Consider the following 20,602-nt stretch of genomic DNA (forward strand, 5'->3'; position numbering starts at 1 on the left):
AATAAGAAGGATGTTTCTCACAGTTTGACTAAAAATATTGTGTATAAAGAAGTATTAAACAGTGTAAATTAGATATGTATGTAGTTTTGTTATAACATTTACTTAGTAACTATTAGCAATGTTTGTTTTAGTGTTATTTCAGAGTTATGCTTTTTTTTAAAAAAAAATATATATGAGCTATTAGATTTTTTTTAAAAAGCTATTAGATTTTTTTGTCATGTTAATGCTACCATTTTACTTTATTAAAGATTTATTTCATTATCTATACTATTTGTTTTACCTTTATACATGTGCGAGGTTGGATCACTGATTATTATATGAGAGTGAATTATTTTTTATGCCCATGCCACTTCAATAATGTTAAAAAGCAGGAAATGAACACGAGATACACACCATGTCATTGTATTACCCTTACGACATTGAATGTGAATATGAGAGTGCGTTTATTATGGATGGTCACTGAACAAAGTACAGCTAGAGGTACAAATTATGTCCATCGTTCATGGAGTATGGTATTCATCGACTCAGAGGTGATATTTAGCTAGAGGTACAAACAATACCCTAGATTGTGTCCGTGCAAAATGCACGGGATATATTAGAAAGATATTAAATATGAAGTATATAATATAAGAAAAAAACCTCATTCACTTACAATTACGTATATTTAGCTAGAGGTATTAAACATATATTTAGCTAGAGGTACAAACAATACCCTAGATTGTGTCCGTGCTAATGTGAACTTTGATAATAGTGGAAGTTCACATCAGCACGAACACAATGTTAGTAAACATATTTTAAATATATGTTTGCAAACCATGTTTACTAAAATTAAATATATGTCGTAAGGGTAACACATACTAAATTTAATTTAGTATATTTCACTTTAGCTAAATATATGTTTGAACTCCATGCTGAAATATAATTGCAAATTTATTCCTCATTTTTGTTCCAGAAAAATAATCGTTGAGCATACACACTGATTAGTGTAGGGAATATTTCAAGCATTATGATAACCCCAAACTTGAACCCCACTGTGATCATACACTAAAGTACGGTGGCGTTCCAAAAGGAAAGAAAAAGAGCAAAAAGAGTCGCCAATAAGTTTTAGGAACTTGTAAACCCAAAAGACAATCCAAAAGGACCATCAACTACTCCATAAGGTCTTGAACCAAACAGGGTCCGGGGATGAGGGTACGAATCCAATCTACAAAAGAAAGGACCCGCCCTATAAAATAGGCCTCTACTTTGTTCTGCTCGTATTCATGTGCGCTTTTCGAATAACATACAAACATTATATTAAACCTACCCTGTTTATCTATGTTAGTTGAATATTAATGCACAAATAAAACTATTATTGGCGATCACTTGAGTTAAAATCACATTAGCCTAAACCAAATTAATAATTATCTTATTAAGCGTGATTTCAAGTACGAATTCCCTTTAACAATCATAAAAGGTGTGATCAAGCAATAACAATAAAATATAAAATAAATATCAAGCAACATAATAATAAATCAATAATAATAATAACGATGATAATAACATGATAAAGCTTAAATATAATAGCAAGATCCTAGGCATGATACTAACAAGATTAATAACAAACCCTAGCATGTCACTAAACAATAAAGATCAAAGCTTTAAACCTAACATGGTACTAACATGATAACAGAAAGAGTAAAGGCACCCTAAACATGATACTAGAAAGCATTAAATAACATCCTAACATGATACTAGGAATATTAAACATCCTAACATGACACTAGGAATTAAACATAATAAACATGCTTTCTACATTGAAAGAGAGTAATAAGATTACATACTTTGAAGCCTCGTACCTCTTTCTAATAACAAAATACACAAGTTAGTAAACTTCAATGAAAATAATAAAGAACAATTAAAGAATTAAATTAAAATCAATTTAAATAAAGTTTAGACTAGATTTGGACCAAACCCTCAGAAATTATCAACCTTGCATGTCTAGGGCGAAGGCAACTTCGAACTTGGCTAAGAGATTCTAAGTCTTGTGAATGCGGAATATTGTTTATAAAAAGGCTAGTTTAGAAATAGAGAGAGAGAATAAGAAAGAATTAAGCTATATTGCTTAGAGAGAGAATATAGAGAATTGATGATGAGAGGTGATAGTGAGAATTGATCGAAAGTTGATGAATCAAAACAGAGGTTTGAGACCCTATTTATAAGGAAAAAGTCCGGAAAATCATAGAATTTGATAAGGAATAAAACTCCACTCTGTCGCTAACAAACCGACCTTGTCGCCAGAAATTTATCTTGTCGCCAGGCGACAAGCCTGTCGTTTGGCGACAGAAACAGTTTTTGCGAATTTTGTTTTTATCATATCTTTTGATCTAGAATTCCAAATAAGTCATATAATATGTCGTTGGAAAGCTCTTGAAGTCTACTTTTTAATGCAATTGAAATCAGATTAAAATATTTTGTAGATAAAAAGATATGGACGAAATAGTGAAAGGGTGTCAGTTTTGGATAGAGTTTCGTATATCTTTAATATCTTTTTCGTTATAGCTCGGAATTATTATTATAATATATCATTGGAAAGATAATTTCAAGATCTATCCAACCATATAAAATTTGGATAAAAAATATGAGGCACGAAAATAATATCTGACTATCTTTGAACATCTTTAAATCCGAATAGAATTAGGAAAGTTTTAAAAAGGAAAGTTTTATATTCAAATCAAATTCCATAATCTTATCTTTTCAAAAAAGGATAATTAAGATATTTTAGAAACTTATAGAAGATTCTAATCAATCCTAATTAGTTTAGGAATAGGATTAAACCTTTGGACCCTCCTCATGATCATTGGGTCGTAGGTAAAATCCGGTTTGGGCCCAGTTTAGTATTTTGGCCATAACTTCCTCATTATTCATCGGAATTGGGCTTATAATATATCGTTGGAAAGGTCTTTTAAAGCCCCATCCAACTACACCATTATTGGACCCTTATCATGGACCAAAATAAACTTAAATGGACGTTTTTATAAAATAGAGTGGGTTTTCGAAAACAGAAAGAAGGATTTTAATAAAAACTAACCGCAACACTTGACTTTTCACACTTTCACCTCATTCGTTTATGGTTCGACGTGAAAGGTATTCATCACTGGGTTTGGTTTTGGGGAGACACAATTTGGTGTCTACAATTAGTAAGCTGCAATTGAATTAAGACGAGATCCAAATTTTCCGAAAATTAATAATTGCCGTTGGAAGTGAAGCTTGGACCTGATTGCTGGGAGTGAAGCTTGGACTTGATTGCTACTGCAGCTGAAAGAGACGAGTTGGTTGCGAGCTTAGTAAGTTGTAGACAAAATGGAATATGATATTAAATATCTAGCTAAATATACAATATTTTTTTTTCTTATATTATATACTTCAAATTACGACGGATGGACACAATCTTATATTTTTTTGGTTTTTTGTTGTTATTGTTTTTGGTTTTATTAAATACCATTTGCATCTATATATTTTGTATTTTTTTTAATCCTATCCTTAATTATATCCCGTGCATTAGCACGGGCACATTCTAGTTTACTTGTAAATTAAAAGTTTATAAGTTATTTAAAATTTCAAAAATTAGCATATATGGCACCAATTACAATATTTGATACCCTAATTGATATTTGCACTGTTAGATTATGTTGTAATTAAGATAATTCTTCTTTTGGAGATGGATGTGGGCAGGGGGGGTGTTAAGCTAGGCCCGTATATATATTGTATTTAGTCGGGCTATGTTAAGGCCCTTACTTTAGGTTGTATAAATACCGAGTTTACACATAATGCAAATTAAGGATTCACATTCTTGACAAGGGCCAAGAGGAGTAATGGAAGGAGTAGAAGGTTGTTATGGTGACTAAGGGCGTGTTCGGCGCTAGCTTTTGACTAAGGCGCTAGTATGGTGGAATATGATGGAATTAATATGTTGATTTATCATAAGGCTAGATGCCAATACATCCTTTGTTGATTTTGCTTCTCCCAACATTAAGTAAGCAAGTCTACATATAGTTATTTAAATGTTTACTTTATAGTAAAGTAAAGCAGAATACATAAATTTTGCAATCGAAGTTTCGAAAATAATGTTTGTGCTTTGATTTATTCTACATAAATTAGAAACTCATCAAAGTGTATTACTCCGTATATAGTAATGAAATTGCTTTGAAAATGAAAGAATGATATTCAAATTCCAATGACATATATATAAAGATATACCTTCTATTTCACTGTGGAAAGTAAGTGTCTCTATTTCACAAATTAGGGTTCATAGTAACCGTATGAGGCCTTTGCTAAATTTAGACAAGAGGGCATAAAACTTTCACACGTTATTTAATGATGTTTGCAGTTGATTTTATAGGTAGACGCAATTTATGTTCACTATATTTCCATGAACAAACAATTCAACGAATTTTAGGCTAATAGCTTTTTAATGCAATTTTGTTATTGCATATTCAATGCACATTAATCGCAAAAGTTAAACTACTAAGACCAATGTTAAACCAAGCACAAATTCATCAATAATATTTACTGTGTATTTTCTTAATCACCATGGCTTCAATACATGTATATATAATACTAGGATAATAATACCCTATATTCTATCATATCTTTTCAGAAGATATATTTTCCTAAAATATGCACAATAATATCATAACAATAATATCCTAGATATACTAGGATATCCCCAATACCCCCCCTCAAGTTGGAGCATACGGATCATAGATGCCCAACTTGCGGAGTAAGAAATCAAACTTGACTTTTCCTAAAGCCTTCATGAAAATGTCAGCCAACTGAAGCGTCGTAGGCACATACGACGGCTTTATAAGACCTTCTTTAATTGCATCTCTGACAAAATGACAGTCAGCTTCAATATGTTTCGTTCGCTCATGAAACACCGGATTTTTCGCAATATACAATGCCGACTGACTATCACAATATAGGTGCATGCCACTATCATGTCGTACACCTAAATCTCTTAAAAGTCTCCTCAACCACTTCAATTCACGAGAGCAAGCAGACATAGACCTATACTCTGCTTCGGCAGAGCTCATAGCAACCGTAGGTTGTTTCTTGGTCTTCCATGACACAGGAGAGAGACCAAGAAACACGAACCAACCAGTCAACGAACGCCGAGACAACGGACAACTCGCCCAATCCGAATCACACCATCCTTCTAACTGTAGGGCACTATCAGACCTCAGCAGGATCCCCTGACCCGGACTCTTCTTCAAGTATCTCACAACTCGCAGGGCAGCATCCCAGTGCTCTACCCTCGGACGCTGCATAAACTGAGACAAAATATGCACAGAGTAGGCCAAGTCTGGCCTAGTGACAGCTAAATAGATTAAACGTCCTATAAGACGTCTATACTTCTCTACATCACCCAAAAAATCCCCATTTGCCAGAGCTAACCTGTGGTTCTGCTCCATGGGAAAATCTGCTGGTTTTGCGTCAAGCAACCCTGTCTCTGTAATAATGTCTAAGGCATATTTTCTCTGGCACATGAAAATACCCTGCTTGCTACGGGCTATCTCTATCCCCAAAAAATATTTCAAAACACCCAAGTCTTTCATCTTGAAGCAATTCCCTAAATATGTTTTGAATGATAACAAAGCAGATTTATCATTCCCTGCAACAATCAAATCGTCAACATAAATAAGTACGTTAAGTTGCATTTCCCCCATTGTCAGAGTAAAAAGGGAATAATCATAATATGACTGTTTAAAGCCATATTTCTTCAAAGCTGTTGTCAGTTTTGCAAACCAACACCGAGGAGCTTGCTTCAAGCCATACAACGACTTCTTCATTCTGAATACTTTCCCGGAATTATTTTTGTCAAAACCAGGTGGAATTCGCATGTACACCTCTTCCTCCAAGTCACCGTGTAAAAAGGCATTATGAACGTCCATTTGATGAACTTCCCAATTCTTCACTGCTGCAACCGCAAGAAATGTTCTAACAGTCACCATTTTTGCCACGGGAGCAAATGTCTCGTTGTAATCTAAACCTTCAACTTGATGATTGCCAAATATCACAAGTCTAGCCTTCAATCTTACAAGATTCCCATGCTCGTCGTACTTCTCTTTGTAGACCCATTTACTCCCAAGTGCCTTTTTACCACGAGGTAAATCTTCCAAAACCCAGGTGCCTTGCTCTTCAAGTGCTCGAATCTCATCGGCCATCGCCTTCCTCCAACCTTCATGCTTCATAGCTTCTTTAAAATTTTTCGGCTCATTGCCACCTGTAATTGCTGCAATGTATGTTCTATGTTTTACAGAAAACCGGTGAGAATCAACAAAATGTGTTATGGGATAAACAGTACCTGAGGAAGGTGTCGCAGGTGAGCGATGAGGTGGAGATGGACTTTTATTCCGAATGGTGTGTGTCACAAAATCACGGTATTTGCTCGACTTGAATTTTTGACGCTTGCCTTTACCCATATTTTCTGTATTTTCAGCATGCTCGAGAGTCTCAAGGTCACTCACACTCGTACCCTCCGGAGCTGCTGCCTGCTCACTGCCATGAGGATCACCCCCAGCTGCCGCTGGAATTCCAGCAGCCTGGGCAGTGCTGCTGTCCTCGCACCCAGCTGCCGCTGGAATTCCAGCAGCCTGTGCAGCCTCGGCAGGCCCTGCCACAGGCTGGCTGCGGTGCTGCTGCTGCTGCCGTAAGCCACCTGTGGCCTCCTCTGCCCGGGGCTGCTCATCAACCTCCTCACACACACTCCTCTCATCGCTCCCCCCTGCACCATCAATTCCCACAAACTCCGAAGCTCGCACATGGGTATAGCTAGGAGTATTGTGTAGAGCAAGGTTAGACCACGGAAATTCACCCTCAACAAATTGCACATCACGTGAGACAAAACTCTCCTTAGTTTCCAAATCATACACCTTCCAACCTTTCTTCCCAAACGGGTATCCCAAGAATACACATCTTCTACTCCTACTAGCGAACTTGTCACCCTTGCTTTGTTGATTGTGAGCATAACACAAACACCCAAATACTTTAATAGAATCATATAAAGGTTGTTTACCAAGCAAGATCTCAAACGGGATTTTGTAATCAAGCAATCTAGAGGGAGTTCTATTTATCAAATAACATGCCGCTTGCACACATTCCCCCCAAAATTTTCGAGGTAAATTAGCTTGAAACCGCAAGGCACGAGCTACATTAAGAATATGTTGATGTTTCCGCTCAACACGCCCATTTTGTTGAGGTGTACCCACACAAGAAGTTTCAAATATGATCCCATTAGACAAAAAATAATTTTTCAAGGAATTAAACTCTGTTCCATTATCACTACGGACCACTTTAATTTCACAATCAAATTGACGCTTTACCAAAGCAACAAAATTGAGAAACATGTATTCAACCTCAGTTTTATTCCGTATTAGATACGTCCACACACCTCTTGAAAAATCATCAACTATAGTTAAAAAATAATGAGAGCCACAAGTCGATTGAGTCTTGTAAGGACCCCATAAATCAATATGAATAAGTTCAAAAACACGACTAGCTTTATTATTGCTAATGGGAAAACTACTCCTATGTTGTTTTGCTCTAGGGCATACATCACAGGATTTATTTTTAGAACTTCTAGTAGAACTACTCACAACCGGAAGATGTTGCAATACTTTTTCCGACGGATGTCCCATTCGTTGATGCCACAACTCTGTCGACTGAACACCATCTATCTTCAAAGCCTTCGCCTCGGGAACACCACGGAAATAATAAAGTCCATCCACGCGCTCACCCGCTCCAATCACCTTCCTCGTCATGAGGTCCTGTATAACACAAATTTTGTTAGTAAATTGCAAAGTGCAATTCAATTCATCACATAATTGAGTTGCAGAAATCAGATTGCAATTCAATTGGGGCACAAATAAAACATTATTAATTTTCAATCCCCCTTGTAAAATAACCGTGCCAATCTTAGATGCATTAGCACTCTTCCCATCCGGAAGCCCAACCGGACAATGGTGCACATTAACCACATTCGTCATCAAAGTCAAGTCACAAGTCACATGGTTGGATGCGCCGGTATCAACGATCCAACCTAATTCATCCTTACCCTGCAATTTTGGTTTCATACTGTTCAAATGGTCAATAAGTTGCTGAATTTGGGTAGAGGAAACACCCGCAATAGCAGCCCCATCGTGAGCCGTAGCATTTCCGCCTTGTGTGGAGTTGGAGGACGACTGCCCAACAGTCTTGTTGGCACGCACCTGCTGGCCAGCAGCAGCTCCTCGACCCCCTGCTCTGCCTCCACCTCTGCCAGAAACCGAGTCACCACGACCCCGACCCCTACCTCCACGAGGACGATCACCCCACCAAGGTGGGTAGCCATTGAGTTGATAGCAGTCCGTCTCATCGTGTCCTGCTCGACTGCAATGATTGCATAATTTATCGGAGCCACTCGTTGAGCGTTGCGGTTTAGTAGTAGTGTCATGTTGAAGTTTGAAAGCCACTGGACTCTCACGGACCTCACCTCCTCGTAAGCGCTCGGCTTGAATAACTTGTTGATACGCCTTATCAACCGACGGTAAAGGATCCTGAGCCAACAATTGACCCCTAATCGAGCCATAAGGATCATCTAACCCAATTAAAAACTGATGAAGGAAATCTTCCTGCCTCAATTTTTCAACTTGAGCCACAATATTACACTTACACGCACCACATGAGCAAGAAGGTACGGTAATATACGTGTGTAACTCATCCCAAAGCTTTGCAATTCTGCCGAAATAAGTAGCCACCGAATCAGTCTTGCCCTGCTTGCATTCACCCAGGGACATCTTCAATTGGCAAATTCGAGTGCCACTCACCACACAAAAACGACTTTTCAAGTTGTTCCACAATAGATGAGCATCATCATACTCCCCAATCGTTGCCCTTACCGAAGGGTCCAACGTATTTGTGATCCACGAGACCAACATCGAGTGAATAGCCTCCCAATCTTCCAGTTTATCACTGTCTTGAGGTTTCTTGATACTTCCATCAACAAAACCATATTTGCGCTTAGCCTTCAATGAGGTTCGAATAGCCCTCGCCCACTCATCATAATTCTCACCCCGGAGTTGAACCGGAGTAATAATGTTCCCGGGTCCATCACTTGAACCTAGGTGATAAGCCATGTCCATCTTAATTTTTCCACCACCATCACCACCAGAGCCGCCAGCACCGGAGTCACCCGACATCACTCACGACTCAATTAAAGTGGGAAGAAAAAAAATTGAACGAGAAGATATTCTCACAAACTCTCAAAAAACAATCGTGCGTTAATTATGAAAATTAAACGTACAGAAGAAAAAATTAGACCTTAACTAGGCTCTTGATACCATGTTAAACCAAGCACAAATTCATCAATAATATTTACTGTGTATTTTCTTAATCACCATGGCTTCAATACATGTATATATAATACTAGGATAATAATACCCTATATTCTATCATATCTTTTCAGAAGATATATTTTCCTAAAATATGCACAATAATATCATAACAATAATATCCTAGATATACTAGGATATCCCCAATAACCAAATCAATCCGTCCCATACACTTATAGACTCATAGCCATGTGGCTCTTATGAAGCTGATTTTTTTTTTTTTTTTTTTTTTTTTTTTTTTTTTTTTTTTTTTTTGTGAGACCTCTTAAAAAGTTGAATTAGTCACAACATTTTTTGTTTGTTTTTGTTTTACTTGTATACAAGTAGCAAATTGCAAAGGGTAGCGTTGTACACGGAATTCGACCTCAAAGGTTGTGATAAAATTCATATTTTGTAAATAAGTTTTTTATGAAAAAAAAAACCCTGTATTTAGTTCATTAAATGGCATATGGAGTTTTTCGTTTTATTTATTGCAAAACTAAATGTATAATCATATATTGAAATCAGTCAATATATACCCTAACTAGAGCTGCGCATGGGACAAGGTAACACAAAATTTTCTCTCATAAGCTCGACACAACATGAAAAGCACCTGTATGAACATCATTTATAAAATTTGACAGTAGCACAACACAATGGTTTAACCCCATTTACAAATAAATTAACACAATCTAACACGGTACGACGTACCTCGATGAGCCGACACATGGGCTTGCATGTCCACATATATACCTAACTCTAAACCTTATTTCTCTGAGTGATACTAGGAGAGGAGAAAACCTGCCATATGTTGCTTGAGCCGCCAGGAGGCCAGGGTTATGGACACTTATACATACTATGGCTCATCTAATAAATTTAATTTTCCCAATGTTATAATAAATCGTTACAATTGTACACTTGTACAATTCATATACTTAAGCTCTCAAATTGAACAGCTATAATTCCTCAAAAGAATAAAAAAAAAAAAATTATTTGAGAGGAAAACAGAAAATGACATTAGGAATCCCTTATCGTGGGGAATTAGTAATGCAAAAATAAAATGATAAATATAAACAACTAAAACTCCATAAATGCCAACAACTGTCAGAAATGTCAGTATAAATTGTCATGAAACCTTAATTCTTAATTCACATAAATTTCATTTTTTGGTTTTATATAAGAGAATCTAAGAAAGGAAATCTCTCTTTTTACATTTACAAAAAAATATATATACTATACTTGTACCTAGTTTTAATTAGTAGCCGAATATTAGCATATGCTAGTTCATACAGAAAAAATGCTGAAAAACAATGAAAAAAATGTTAACCTTAATGGGGTTTTTGAAGAATTTAATCCAGGTGCACCACCTCCATTCAAAATAGCTGATATTAGAAATGCAATTCCTAAGCATTGTTGGGTTAAAGATCCTTGGAAATCTATGAGTTATGTTGTTAGAGATGTTGTTGTAGTTTTTGCATTGGCTGCTGTTGCTGCTTACTTCAATAATTGGTTTTTATGGCCTCTTTATTGGATTGCTCAGGGTACTATGTTTTGGGCTCTCTTTGTTCTTGGTCATGATTGGTGAGTTTTTTACTTTTATTGTACGAGTTCGGGGTACGTGCCCCTCTTTGACCCCAGAAAAAGGGTTCATTGTTGTTTGTTTGTTGCATTTTTTTTTATACCAAAGTAGCAAAAATAGTACGTATATTTTGGAAAAAGGTTGTATTAATTGTCAATTGGTTGTTAATGATTACAATGTAGGTTGTTGTGATATCCTAATTTTGCTTTGCTTTGGTTCTATTTTTGTTGTAGAATATGTTCAATGTTGATATAATGTGAGTAATTTTTTTTTTTTTTTTTTTTTTTTTTTGTATTTGACAGTGGACATGGAAGTTTTTCTGACAATCCAAAGCTTAACAACATTGTGGGCCACTTTCTCCACTCTTCAATCCTTGTTCCATATCATGGATGGTATGTCAATTTTGTTTGTTTAGATGTAAAGTTGTAAACTTATATTTTTATAATTACTATGCTTAATTTTGTTGGTTAATGATATACGTAGTATTATTATATGATGATTATGAGTCTGAAACTGAAAGATTGAACCTTTCTTTGCTAATAATATAGGAGAATTAGTCATAGAACTCATCATCAAAATCATGGGCATGTTGAGAATGATGAATCATGGCATCCAGTAAGCTTATCAACTCTACATTCCTGTTCTTTTTTGTTTTGGTTTAAAAATAAACTTATATGAGGCGGACTTACAAGAACTTAGCAAAAAGTAGATTGCTTTTTTAGTACTCGTAATTTATTCTAAAGGATACTTTTTACTTGTTTTGAAGGGGTATGATTAACTTTTAATGTCTCACAATATAGTAAGTTCGCCTCATCCAAGACTTGTTTTCCTAGTTAACCTAATTTTTGTGTGCATTTCAGTTGACTGAATCGATATACAATAGTTTGGATTATATGACAAGGAAGTTCAGATTCACTTTTCCATTTCCCTTGCTTGCATACCCTGTATACCTGGTGAGCTTACAGTCCAGCTCGATGTTTACAATTGCACGTTGAATTTCGTTGTGATTTACCTATTAACTGATTAATATTACTGCAGTGGACGCGAACTCCTGGTAAATCAGGCTCACATTACCATCCGGAAAGTGATCTGTTCACTCCGAAAGAGAAAAATGATGTTGTAACTTCGACACTATGTTGGTCAGCAATGGTTGGATTGCTTGTGGAAATGTCTTTTGTCATGGGTCCTATTCAGGTGCTCAAGCTCTATGGTGTACCTTATGTGGTGGGTTCTGATATTTCAACTCTGAAATTCATTTGTTCTTTACCAAAAAAATGAAGAAATGATTAGCCTATTGAATTAGTATTCATCATGTTTTTCACACATTTGCTATTCATTTTAGATTTTTGTCATGTGGTTGGACTTGGTGACTTATTTGCATCATCATGGCTATGAGGAAAAACTTCCTTGGTATCGCGGTGAGGTGTGTTATCAGCTTAACTATACTCTTGGACATTATGAATTCATGATTTTATTTAAAATTTTGTTGCAAGAACAGGATGTTTGATTCAGAAGTCTGATATATTTGTGCGCCTGTTTTCCTTACTTAGGAGTGGAGTTACCTTAGAGGAGGGCTTACAACAATTGACCGTGATTATGGATTGTTAAACAACATCCACCATGACATTGGAACTCATGTTATTCATCATCTTTTCCCACAAATTCCACACTACCATCTAATTGAAGCAGTGAGTATATTTATGTATCCAATGAAAGTACTAACTTATTTCTTCCTGTTTTCTGACATTTAGTTTAAATCTGTTCCTGCAGACAAAAGCAGCAAAGCCAGTACTTGGGAAGTACTACCGCGAACCAAAGAAATCTGGACCTCTTCCACTATACATATTCGGTATAATCTTAAACAGTTTAAACAAAGATCATTATGTTAGTGACACCGGAGATGTTGTCTACTATCAAACAGACTCAAAAAATCTCTAGTAACAAACAATTGCAGGCCAAAGATCAATTCCTCGAGATCATCCTTCCTGTGATGTCCGAGATATAAGCATGTTTAATGTTTTACTCTAGCTTATATGGTAATTAGACTGTACGAGAATGTACTCACATAATTAGCATGTACTCGTGTATCACATACTAGTAATTGTTCCTCATTAGCAAATTTGTCTGTTGGTAGTTGCCTAATTTAATCGGCGAACAGACCGTTTCATTCAAGTTTATATAATTAAATTCTGATGCACTTGTATTTGGGTTATGCAGTATCTAATCAGCCAACTATGTGTGTTCCTACATAACTTTGTGCAGCATTTTGAGTTCTGCCGATTCAGTAACTGATTTTTCAGACTGAGACCTTTATGCTATACTTCCTCTATTTTTTTAATACTTGCAACACTTCCCTAAAATGAAAATGTCACAATACTTGCAACACATTATAAATAAAAGTGTTTTGAAAAAGTTGTACGGAGTACTATTTCTCTTATTTAAAGCACAATTATACTCCAAAAAACCTCTCACCCCATATTAAAGAGTATTACATCATGTGAACCCCACTTATCTTAAATAGCGTGAAAAAGTGTATGTTGCAACTTATAAAAAACGGAGGAAGTACATCATAGAATTAGGTTAACTTCCATACATAAAGCATCTTAAATTATTGTATGATATTCATTTTGTCATAACAAAAAAAAACAAAAAAAAAACAAAACCTAACTAACTACTAAGTACAGAATTACTGATATTTACTGACATGCTCACATTACAACGTTGCACACTTGTGCTGAATAAAATGTTGAAGGGCTAATTAATGGACTGATGGTTTAAAGTGGTCCTGGCTAATGGCCCCTTAAACCTGAACCACAACGTTGCTGGGTGAGTGGGTGGTGGTCCAAAGTGGGCCTTTCTATAGCTGTCTTGTATGTCGTTTACTATACTCCACTTTTTTAATGTTCTATTCGTGTGATCAAAATTTGTACTCATATTCGAATATTTGTGATTAAAGATGTGCACTCTCCACCATTCTTTATTTATCAATTTATTATACATTAGTAAAGTTTATATGAACTATCTATACAGCTATACTACCTCCGTTAAGTTTTAGTTGCAACTTTGGAATATTTTATATCTCACAAATAATACCCTAAAGTTACAACTAAAAGTTAACGGAGGTAGTAAAATAATATCTGAGCTCCACCACATACATATGCTTGTGAAGTTATAAGTAGAAGATTCTCTTACCTTTTCCCTCTACTCTCAACCGTTGACCTAAATAGTTGAGGTGATTGACCTATGAGAAGTGTTCTTCGTGATAACTACTTCGTACTTTCATATAGGATGAAGATAAATTATTAGCCAGAGTTTAATAAATTTTACCACAAAAAGATAATTCCCCAATCCCCACTCCCATTGTACTTACATAATTAATAATTCGTATTTCTGAGTGGAGGCCCAAGGGAGTAGATGTAGATCTTCCTCCCTCCTTTTACATGCACACAATTACTTCTTGTAATTTAAGGGCCAATCTAACTACGTAGTACTTTTACTTATGATTATGAATTCAAAATAAATACGGAGTACTACGTAGTACTATTATTTTTTGGTGAAAACATGTTTATTTTGGCTACTTGAGGTTAGACAAAGTTTTTATTTGGCCTCCCTTCAAAAAAAAAAAAAAAATTATTTGGCCCATTTTATTTTTACTTTTACATTTTGGAAATTTGAGATCTATCATCTACAAAGTACTGTATATTACGAGTATAATTTTCCAAAAAAAAAAAAGGGGTATTATAATTTCATTTATCACCAAAGAAAAAAAAAAATAAAATAAAATAAAATTAGAATTTCATTTTGATTATCTCCATCTCATTGAAATTTCTATCTTTAATTTCACCTACTATACAATCCCAAAAATAACAAATATACTAGACCAATTGGCCTACTAATCTACTATACGATCCCAAATATAACAACTATACTAGACCACTAATTTATCAAATGACCTTTTTTTTTTTTCCTTTTACGAAAAGGTTATATGCAAAAATTAAAGAATAGTCAACCTACGCGCTTTACGTGTTTTTTTTTGGTGTTTAGACTTCAGAGAGTCACATACACGAATAATGAAAATTGATCAAGAATCACCTAAAATCATAAATGAAGCTTTAACTACTTGAATTATCCTTCACTCTCAAGAGACGCTCATGTGAAGCAGTGATCACATGTAATGTTTACCAAAAAATCCTACTATTCTTAAGTTAATTTTCGATAAAAAGAAATGACAGTACAAAACATTAGTGGAGTGGGTGCTTTTATATTTTCAACCATCTATATTATTGTTGAAAATTAGTAAGGTCCAATTATTTGCAATGGACCTCTTGTGGAGTTGTAATTGCAAAAAGACTTTTTGAAATCTAGCTAAAGCTAGTGCATTGCCAAATAAAGAGAAGATAGCATAGATTCACACTTTCGCCTGTCATAATTTGCTTAAAATTTGGGGCAGACACAATATGTGTTATGTGATTTATGTCTGTTATTTTGCACATGTTTATTTTATTCTATGAAATAAAGTAGCTAGTGTTCTAGATGAATGAATTATGTGACTTATCTTTGATTATTACACCCCCATATTCCTAAGAAGAAAAAGGTAGTGGGCTAATTAGTTAATTGAGTTTTCAATCAATGCACATTAATCACATTGAGGGCAATACTTGGTGCAAACTAATCCGTGTCATTTTGATGCGACTCTTGATAATTTGAAATAGGTACAAGTCGCACAACTAGTTTGTTTTAGATCAAAATCCATCCTATAAGAAGTTCCTTGTAAGTACTACACTCCACGCAACTAATTTAATAACTTCATCATACGAATAGCTAGAGTATTACTAATTACTCGTAAAGAATTCGTATTTATGTGTATTATGAGTATTAATACTCCACGCAACAGGTTTATTAACTTCATCGTACAGATAGAGTATTACTAATTAGTAATTACTCATAAGGAACTAAAGATTTCGTATTAATGTATATTATGAGTACTATACTCCACGCAACTGGCTTATTAGACTCATCGTACAGACTACATAGTACATTATTGATTTAGAGAAAAAATATTTTGCATTGACATGAACACATTTTTGAAACGGATGAAGCATTAAATACTTCATATTTTATGTATCATGAGTACCGTACTCCACGAAACTGGCTTATTGATTTAGAGAAAAAAATTAGTTTGCATTGACGTCAAAAATAATTTGTATTACTATACTCCAAGCAACTGTTTTATTTAGTGTCAGGAGACGTGCTGTGTTGAGCAATGACTAAGAAGAGAATTCCACCTAAGTACACTGACTAGTTAATGAAAAATATTTCTCTTTTTTCACCAAAAAAAAAAAAAATGCACTAAAAATGAATAAATAAATAAATCTCTTACGATTAAATTGAGTCAATTCATCCTTGCAACGGTATTGATGGATGAGACTAAAGTACGTTGAGGTTAATGCTAATTTGGACAATAGAGGCAACAATTAGATTGCAATTAAATGGTAAGAATCTACTCAAAAAAAGTGTGTTTTAAGTACATTGGGTCAATTCCTCAGAGATATAAAGATATTCACCAAAATATAACCCACAACATGAAGTCCAAAATAGAGGGTGTTTGGGCAATTGGGCATGTGACTATGTTAGAGCATCCGAAAGGATAATTAGAGAACTGGGATCATGGAGATCTTGCAAGTTATAATATGTTGGAGGAGTCCGGAAATAAATTGAATGTCTAGATCTAAAAATCGTATGAAGAATTCGGGTTTATAGGTGCATGTAACACTAGATAAAAAGGAAGTATTACGATTGACAATCAAAAAAGATAAAATCTTGGTTCATGTATCCGATTTCGATATTATTGACTTATTGTTGTTATTGGGAACGAGTCGAGCAATAGTTTTTCTCAGTTGAGTCGGCTCAACATGGCTTGCAACACCTACACAAGAGACCTGACTGCCTGAGCTTTTCGAGCTTAAAATTTAAAGGCTTAAACCAAATTCTAACATGAGCTAAAGACTTGTAATCAAATTGAGCTTAGATTTGCTCAAATCATAAAATCTTGAGCTGAGTTTGAGCAACTAGAGAGCCTTAATGATCCATACAGTGCCGTTGGATGAATTTGTGTGAAAATTTTTACTCCGCAGTATGGTAAGTAAAATAGGCTCAATTCTAGGAGGAAGCATAAACATGATAGTCTTCTGTTGTCTTCCCAAAAGGGCTGTTACAGTTGAAAGTTAAGCATGTTTTGATTCTTTTCCTTTTATCTGCTGTTTTTTTGCTTCTCCTTTGGCTCTGCTAACACAAACTTTCAACAATTTAAGTTGGAATAACTTATTTTGAAACTTAAAAACTAAGTCATCCCGATTTCATGATAAATCATTGTAAACTCGCCTCATATAATGTTTTGCATTAAGCGTATTGGTGAAGTTGTGGAGATTCACCATAGTCTTATTTTCACTACAACCTTCCAAGTTCCAATTCATATTATGTGATCTGCTATGCGTTCAATAGCGTGGTAATAAATGACAGGAAACTTAGCTGTGCTGTTTTTAAATCACTCTCACTCACTCTACTCTTCTCTTTCACCTTCACTCTCTCATTCTATATCAGCACCCCCATCGATAACAGCCATACGAGCAAAGTTCGAAAAACATTTCCCTACCATAATGGTTACTTATGGGGCCAATGAGCTGCGGGTAAGACATGTTAATCTTAAAGAAAGGAGTTCTCAGTCTTCTCACATACACATCTACATAATAAAAAAGGCGAGTTCAAATCATTGTTCCAACAGACTAGGCATACTAAGCTCTTTTCCCTATATAGGTTTCGAACCTAAGATCATTTGAAATTTGAGTGCTCTACCAATATAGACACTGAGTAAACTAATTCTCATATAGCCTCTACATAAAATCTAGTACAGTACAATTTTCAATACATGAACAACTCAATGTATTTCTATACATCCTTCAATGACAGGGTTTAGAAAGGTCAAGATGTATCCAATAATCCCTGTTAAACGTGAAGGGAGGTTATCAACAAAAGAACAAGGAAACTATTTTGGATGAAATTAGACCTATCTAAACTAAAATCAGTACTGTACAGATTTTACTGCATTCATGAAAGCAAGTATCCGTGACTCGTCCTTCTTGATGCCATCTGCATCACAAATACCGCTACTAACATCAATTCCATTTGGGCGAAGGGTAAGAAGAGCATCTTGAGCATTTTCGGGTTTGATTCCTCCAGCCAATAGCCAACCATGTTTGCTTTTTATTGATGGTAATTTAAACTGCGTCCAATCGAATCCTTTCCCACTGGAAAAAAGATATTGCAATAGTAAAACACAACTGTAAGGACTAGGGGTTGAGAGAATATAGACAAATAAGGACACCTTTCCAGGCCAACAACAAAAAGAAAAAATTGGATCACTGCACTAATTCGAGGTTTTGGAGCAGGATTAAGAGCTGGTTATAATATAGTATGAGGTTGCCTATAATTTCATAACTGGCAAGGAACAAGTTGACATGCCAAGTTATAAAATGCAATTATCAGTAAATAGTGTGTCCATCTGTCATAAATCTAACGGTATGAAAGAAGAAGCATATGTAGGAAATAATTTAAGGGATCCAAGCAAAAGATCAAACCGTTTAGAAACTCAAGCTACCTCCCAGAAATCTATTGGAAAAAAGGTCTTGTAATTGCCCTTGTGACCTCACCAGCAAGGAAATTTTGGAATCCAAAGGGCATCACTAATAGTCGATTCCTTTGATGCTAGACCAACAAAGATAAATCCAAAAGTTTCTGTCCTTAACCTTACTTAGCCTAATAACATGAACTAGAAAATGATTAAAACTTGCCCTCTGAGATCAAAGACAGTAGTTGTTGGATCAAGGAGGGCAACAAGGCAACAATTATTATTCACTCATAATGTGTCAATGTAATTCTGGCTAATGCCATTCTATAAGCTGAAGAATGCATAAGGTAAAAAAGGACATACCTTCCTCCAGTTGCACTATCTACAAGAATCCAATCTACTAAAGAACATTCTTCTTGAGAAATATTATTCAGGAGCACCCCATCTTTATCAGAGTGAAGAACATAAATAACTCGATTCTCCTTTACCAACCGCGGGAAAGTACTCCGTGAACCATTCCCATGAAGCTGCATAACTTTAAAGTTGCACAAATTAGAAGGTTGAAAAGCAATGGGCAAAGAAATTCATATTTTGAACTGTATATACCTGGACATATTCTATGTTTGATGCAGCAGCAGCTTTTAAAATAGTGTCAGCATCATCATCAACAAATACCCCCACTGGCTCAGATCCATACTTCCTAGCAACCTCTGAAATCTCCTTGGCAGTTGCAAGTGAAACAGAACGTTTAGATTTTGGCCATATGATCATCCCAATAAAATCAGCACCAGCTTCAGCTGCAATTGCAGCATCTCTAGCAGACGTGATTCCGCACATCTTGACAAGAGGTTGGTCTTTTTCATACTTCGTAGATGTAGGAGGTACTTTCAACGTCTCAGATGATGCTAAAACTCTTGTATTCCTCAACTGCAGCCTTGAAATATATTGTTGTCTCTTAAGCATGCCTACAAGTAATGAAATAGAAAGGATATGAAGTAATCATCCAACTTTCAGGTGATGCACCATTTAAAGATTTGCCATTTGATAAAGAAATGAACTCTAATTTTCACATTGGGCTCTTTATAGTACAAAAGACCAGAGTACATCACAAAAGTATTAAAATTACCAGCTTAACAAAACACAAGGTTGATTTTCATGCACGACAGACAAGTGACAAGTCAAGTAATTTAATTATTCTTCCCAATCCATATATTCATATATATACAATTATACGAAATCTTCATATGCTTAACAAGTTGGTGGCAAATGCATCTCACTCATGTTCACCAATCTCCTATTTGACAAGGGGTTGCTACAAGACTGAACAGAACATTGAAATGTAATAGAAAGCTTGAGATATGAACTAAGGTTACATCACAGATTTCAAATAAAATAATTGAGATAAAATCCACCAGTAAATGATAAACAGCATAGCTAGTTTAGTACTTTAGCTACAGTCATGCTAAGCAAAGCTAGCACTTTTATTAGTATGAAATATAACTATTACCAGCAAATAGCCTGTTAGAGGTATTAGCAATTCCGAGATGACTATGAACTTCCATGATGAAACCTGAAATGGAATACAACATCAAAAAGACTCAATGCCAGAAATAACATACAACATATAAAGTGTTTTGACCTGCTAAAATTCACAATTCATTAAGAGTGAAACAAATGCAGAATGCTCAAGATATCCAACAATAAAACCCCAAAATATGAGCTGAGCTCATAAAATTCAAAAATACAATTCCACAATATCAACCAAAAAGAAAATAAATCCACACAATAAAAAATACAGCCGAAATAAACCCTAAAAATCAAAATTTGAGGAACCTTAAACATAAACCCTAAAAATTCAATTTTTGCAACAGTGAATCAATGAGTGATAACACTAATAAGTGAATGTAGTATTCCGTACCTCAAAAGCTTTCTGCTACAGCCAGCCAGCGATTATGAAGAACAAATTTGAACACAATTTGGGAAATTTGAGATATATTTTGCGAAATTGAC

The 20,602-nt window shown here is 35.2% G+C and overlaps 2 protein-coding genes across 2 annotated transcripts; one reads left to right on the top strand and one right to left on the bottom strand.

Moving 5' to 3' along the window:
• Positions 1–10,613: 10,613 nt before the first annotated feature.
• Positions 10,614–13,273, top strand: LOC145594995 (omega-3 fatty acid desaturase, chloroplastic-like). Its single transcript, XM_081651349.1, has 8 exons — positions 10,614–10,970; positions 11,271–11,360; positions 11,517–11,583; positions 11,829–11,921; positions 12,007–12,192; positions 12,311–12,391; positions 12,519–12,656; positions 12,739–13,273. Exons 1-8 carry the CDS (start codon positions 10,666–10,668, stop codon positions 12,904–12,906), a joined length of 1,128 nt encoding a protein of 375 aa, XP_081507475.1. The 5' UTR covers positions 10,614–10,665; the 3' UTR covers positions 12,907–13,273.
• Positions 13,274–17,894: 4,621 nt separating this feature from the next.
• Positions 17,895–20,602, bottom strand: LOC145594996 (N-(5'-phosphoribosyl)anthranilate isomerase 1, chloroplastic-like). Its single transcript, XM_081651350.1, has 5 exons — positions 20,511–20,602; positions 20,100–20,162; positions 19,199–19,557; positions 18,956–19,119; positions 17,895–18,272 (listed from the first exon to the last, which is right to left on the bottom strand). The coding sequence occupies exons 2-5, from the start codon at positions 20,152–20,154 to the stop codon at positions 18,047–18,049; spliced, it is 804 nt and encodes a 267-aa protein (XP_081507476.1). The 5' UTR covers positions 20,155–20,162; positions 20,511–20,602; the 3' UTR covers positions 17,895–18,046.

The sequence above is a fragment of the Chenopodium album genome, chromosome 19 (genome assembly GCF_948465745.1).
Source record: "Chenopodium album chromosome 19, dcCheAlbu1.1, whole genome shotgun sequence".
Classification (NCBI taxonomy): Eukaryota; Viridiplantae; Streptophyta; class Magnoliopsida; order Caryophyllales; family Amaranthaceae; genus Chenopodium; species Chenopodium album.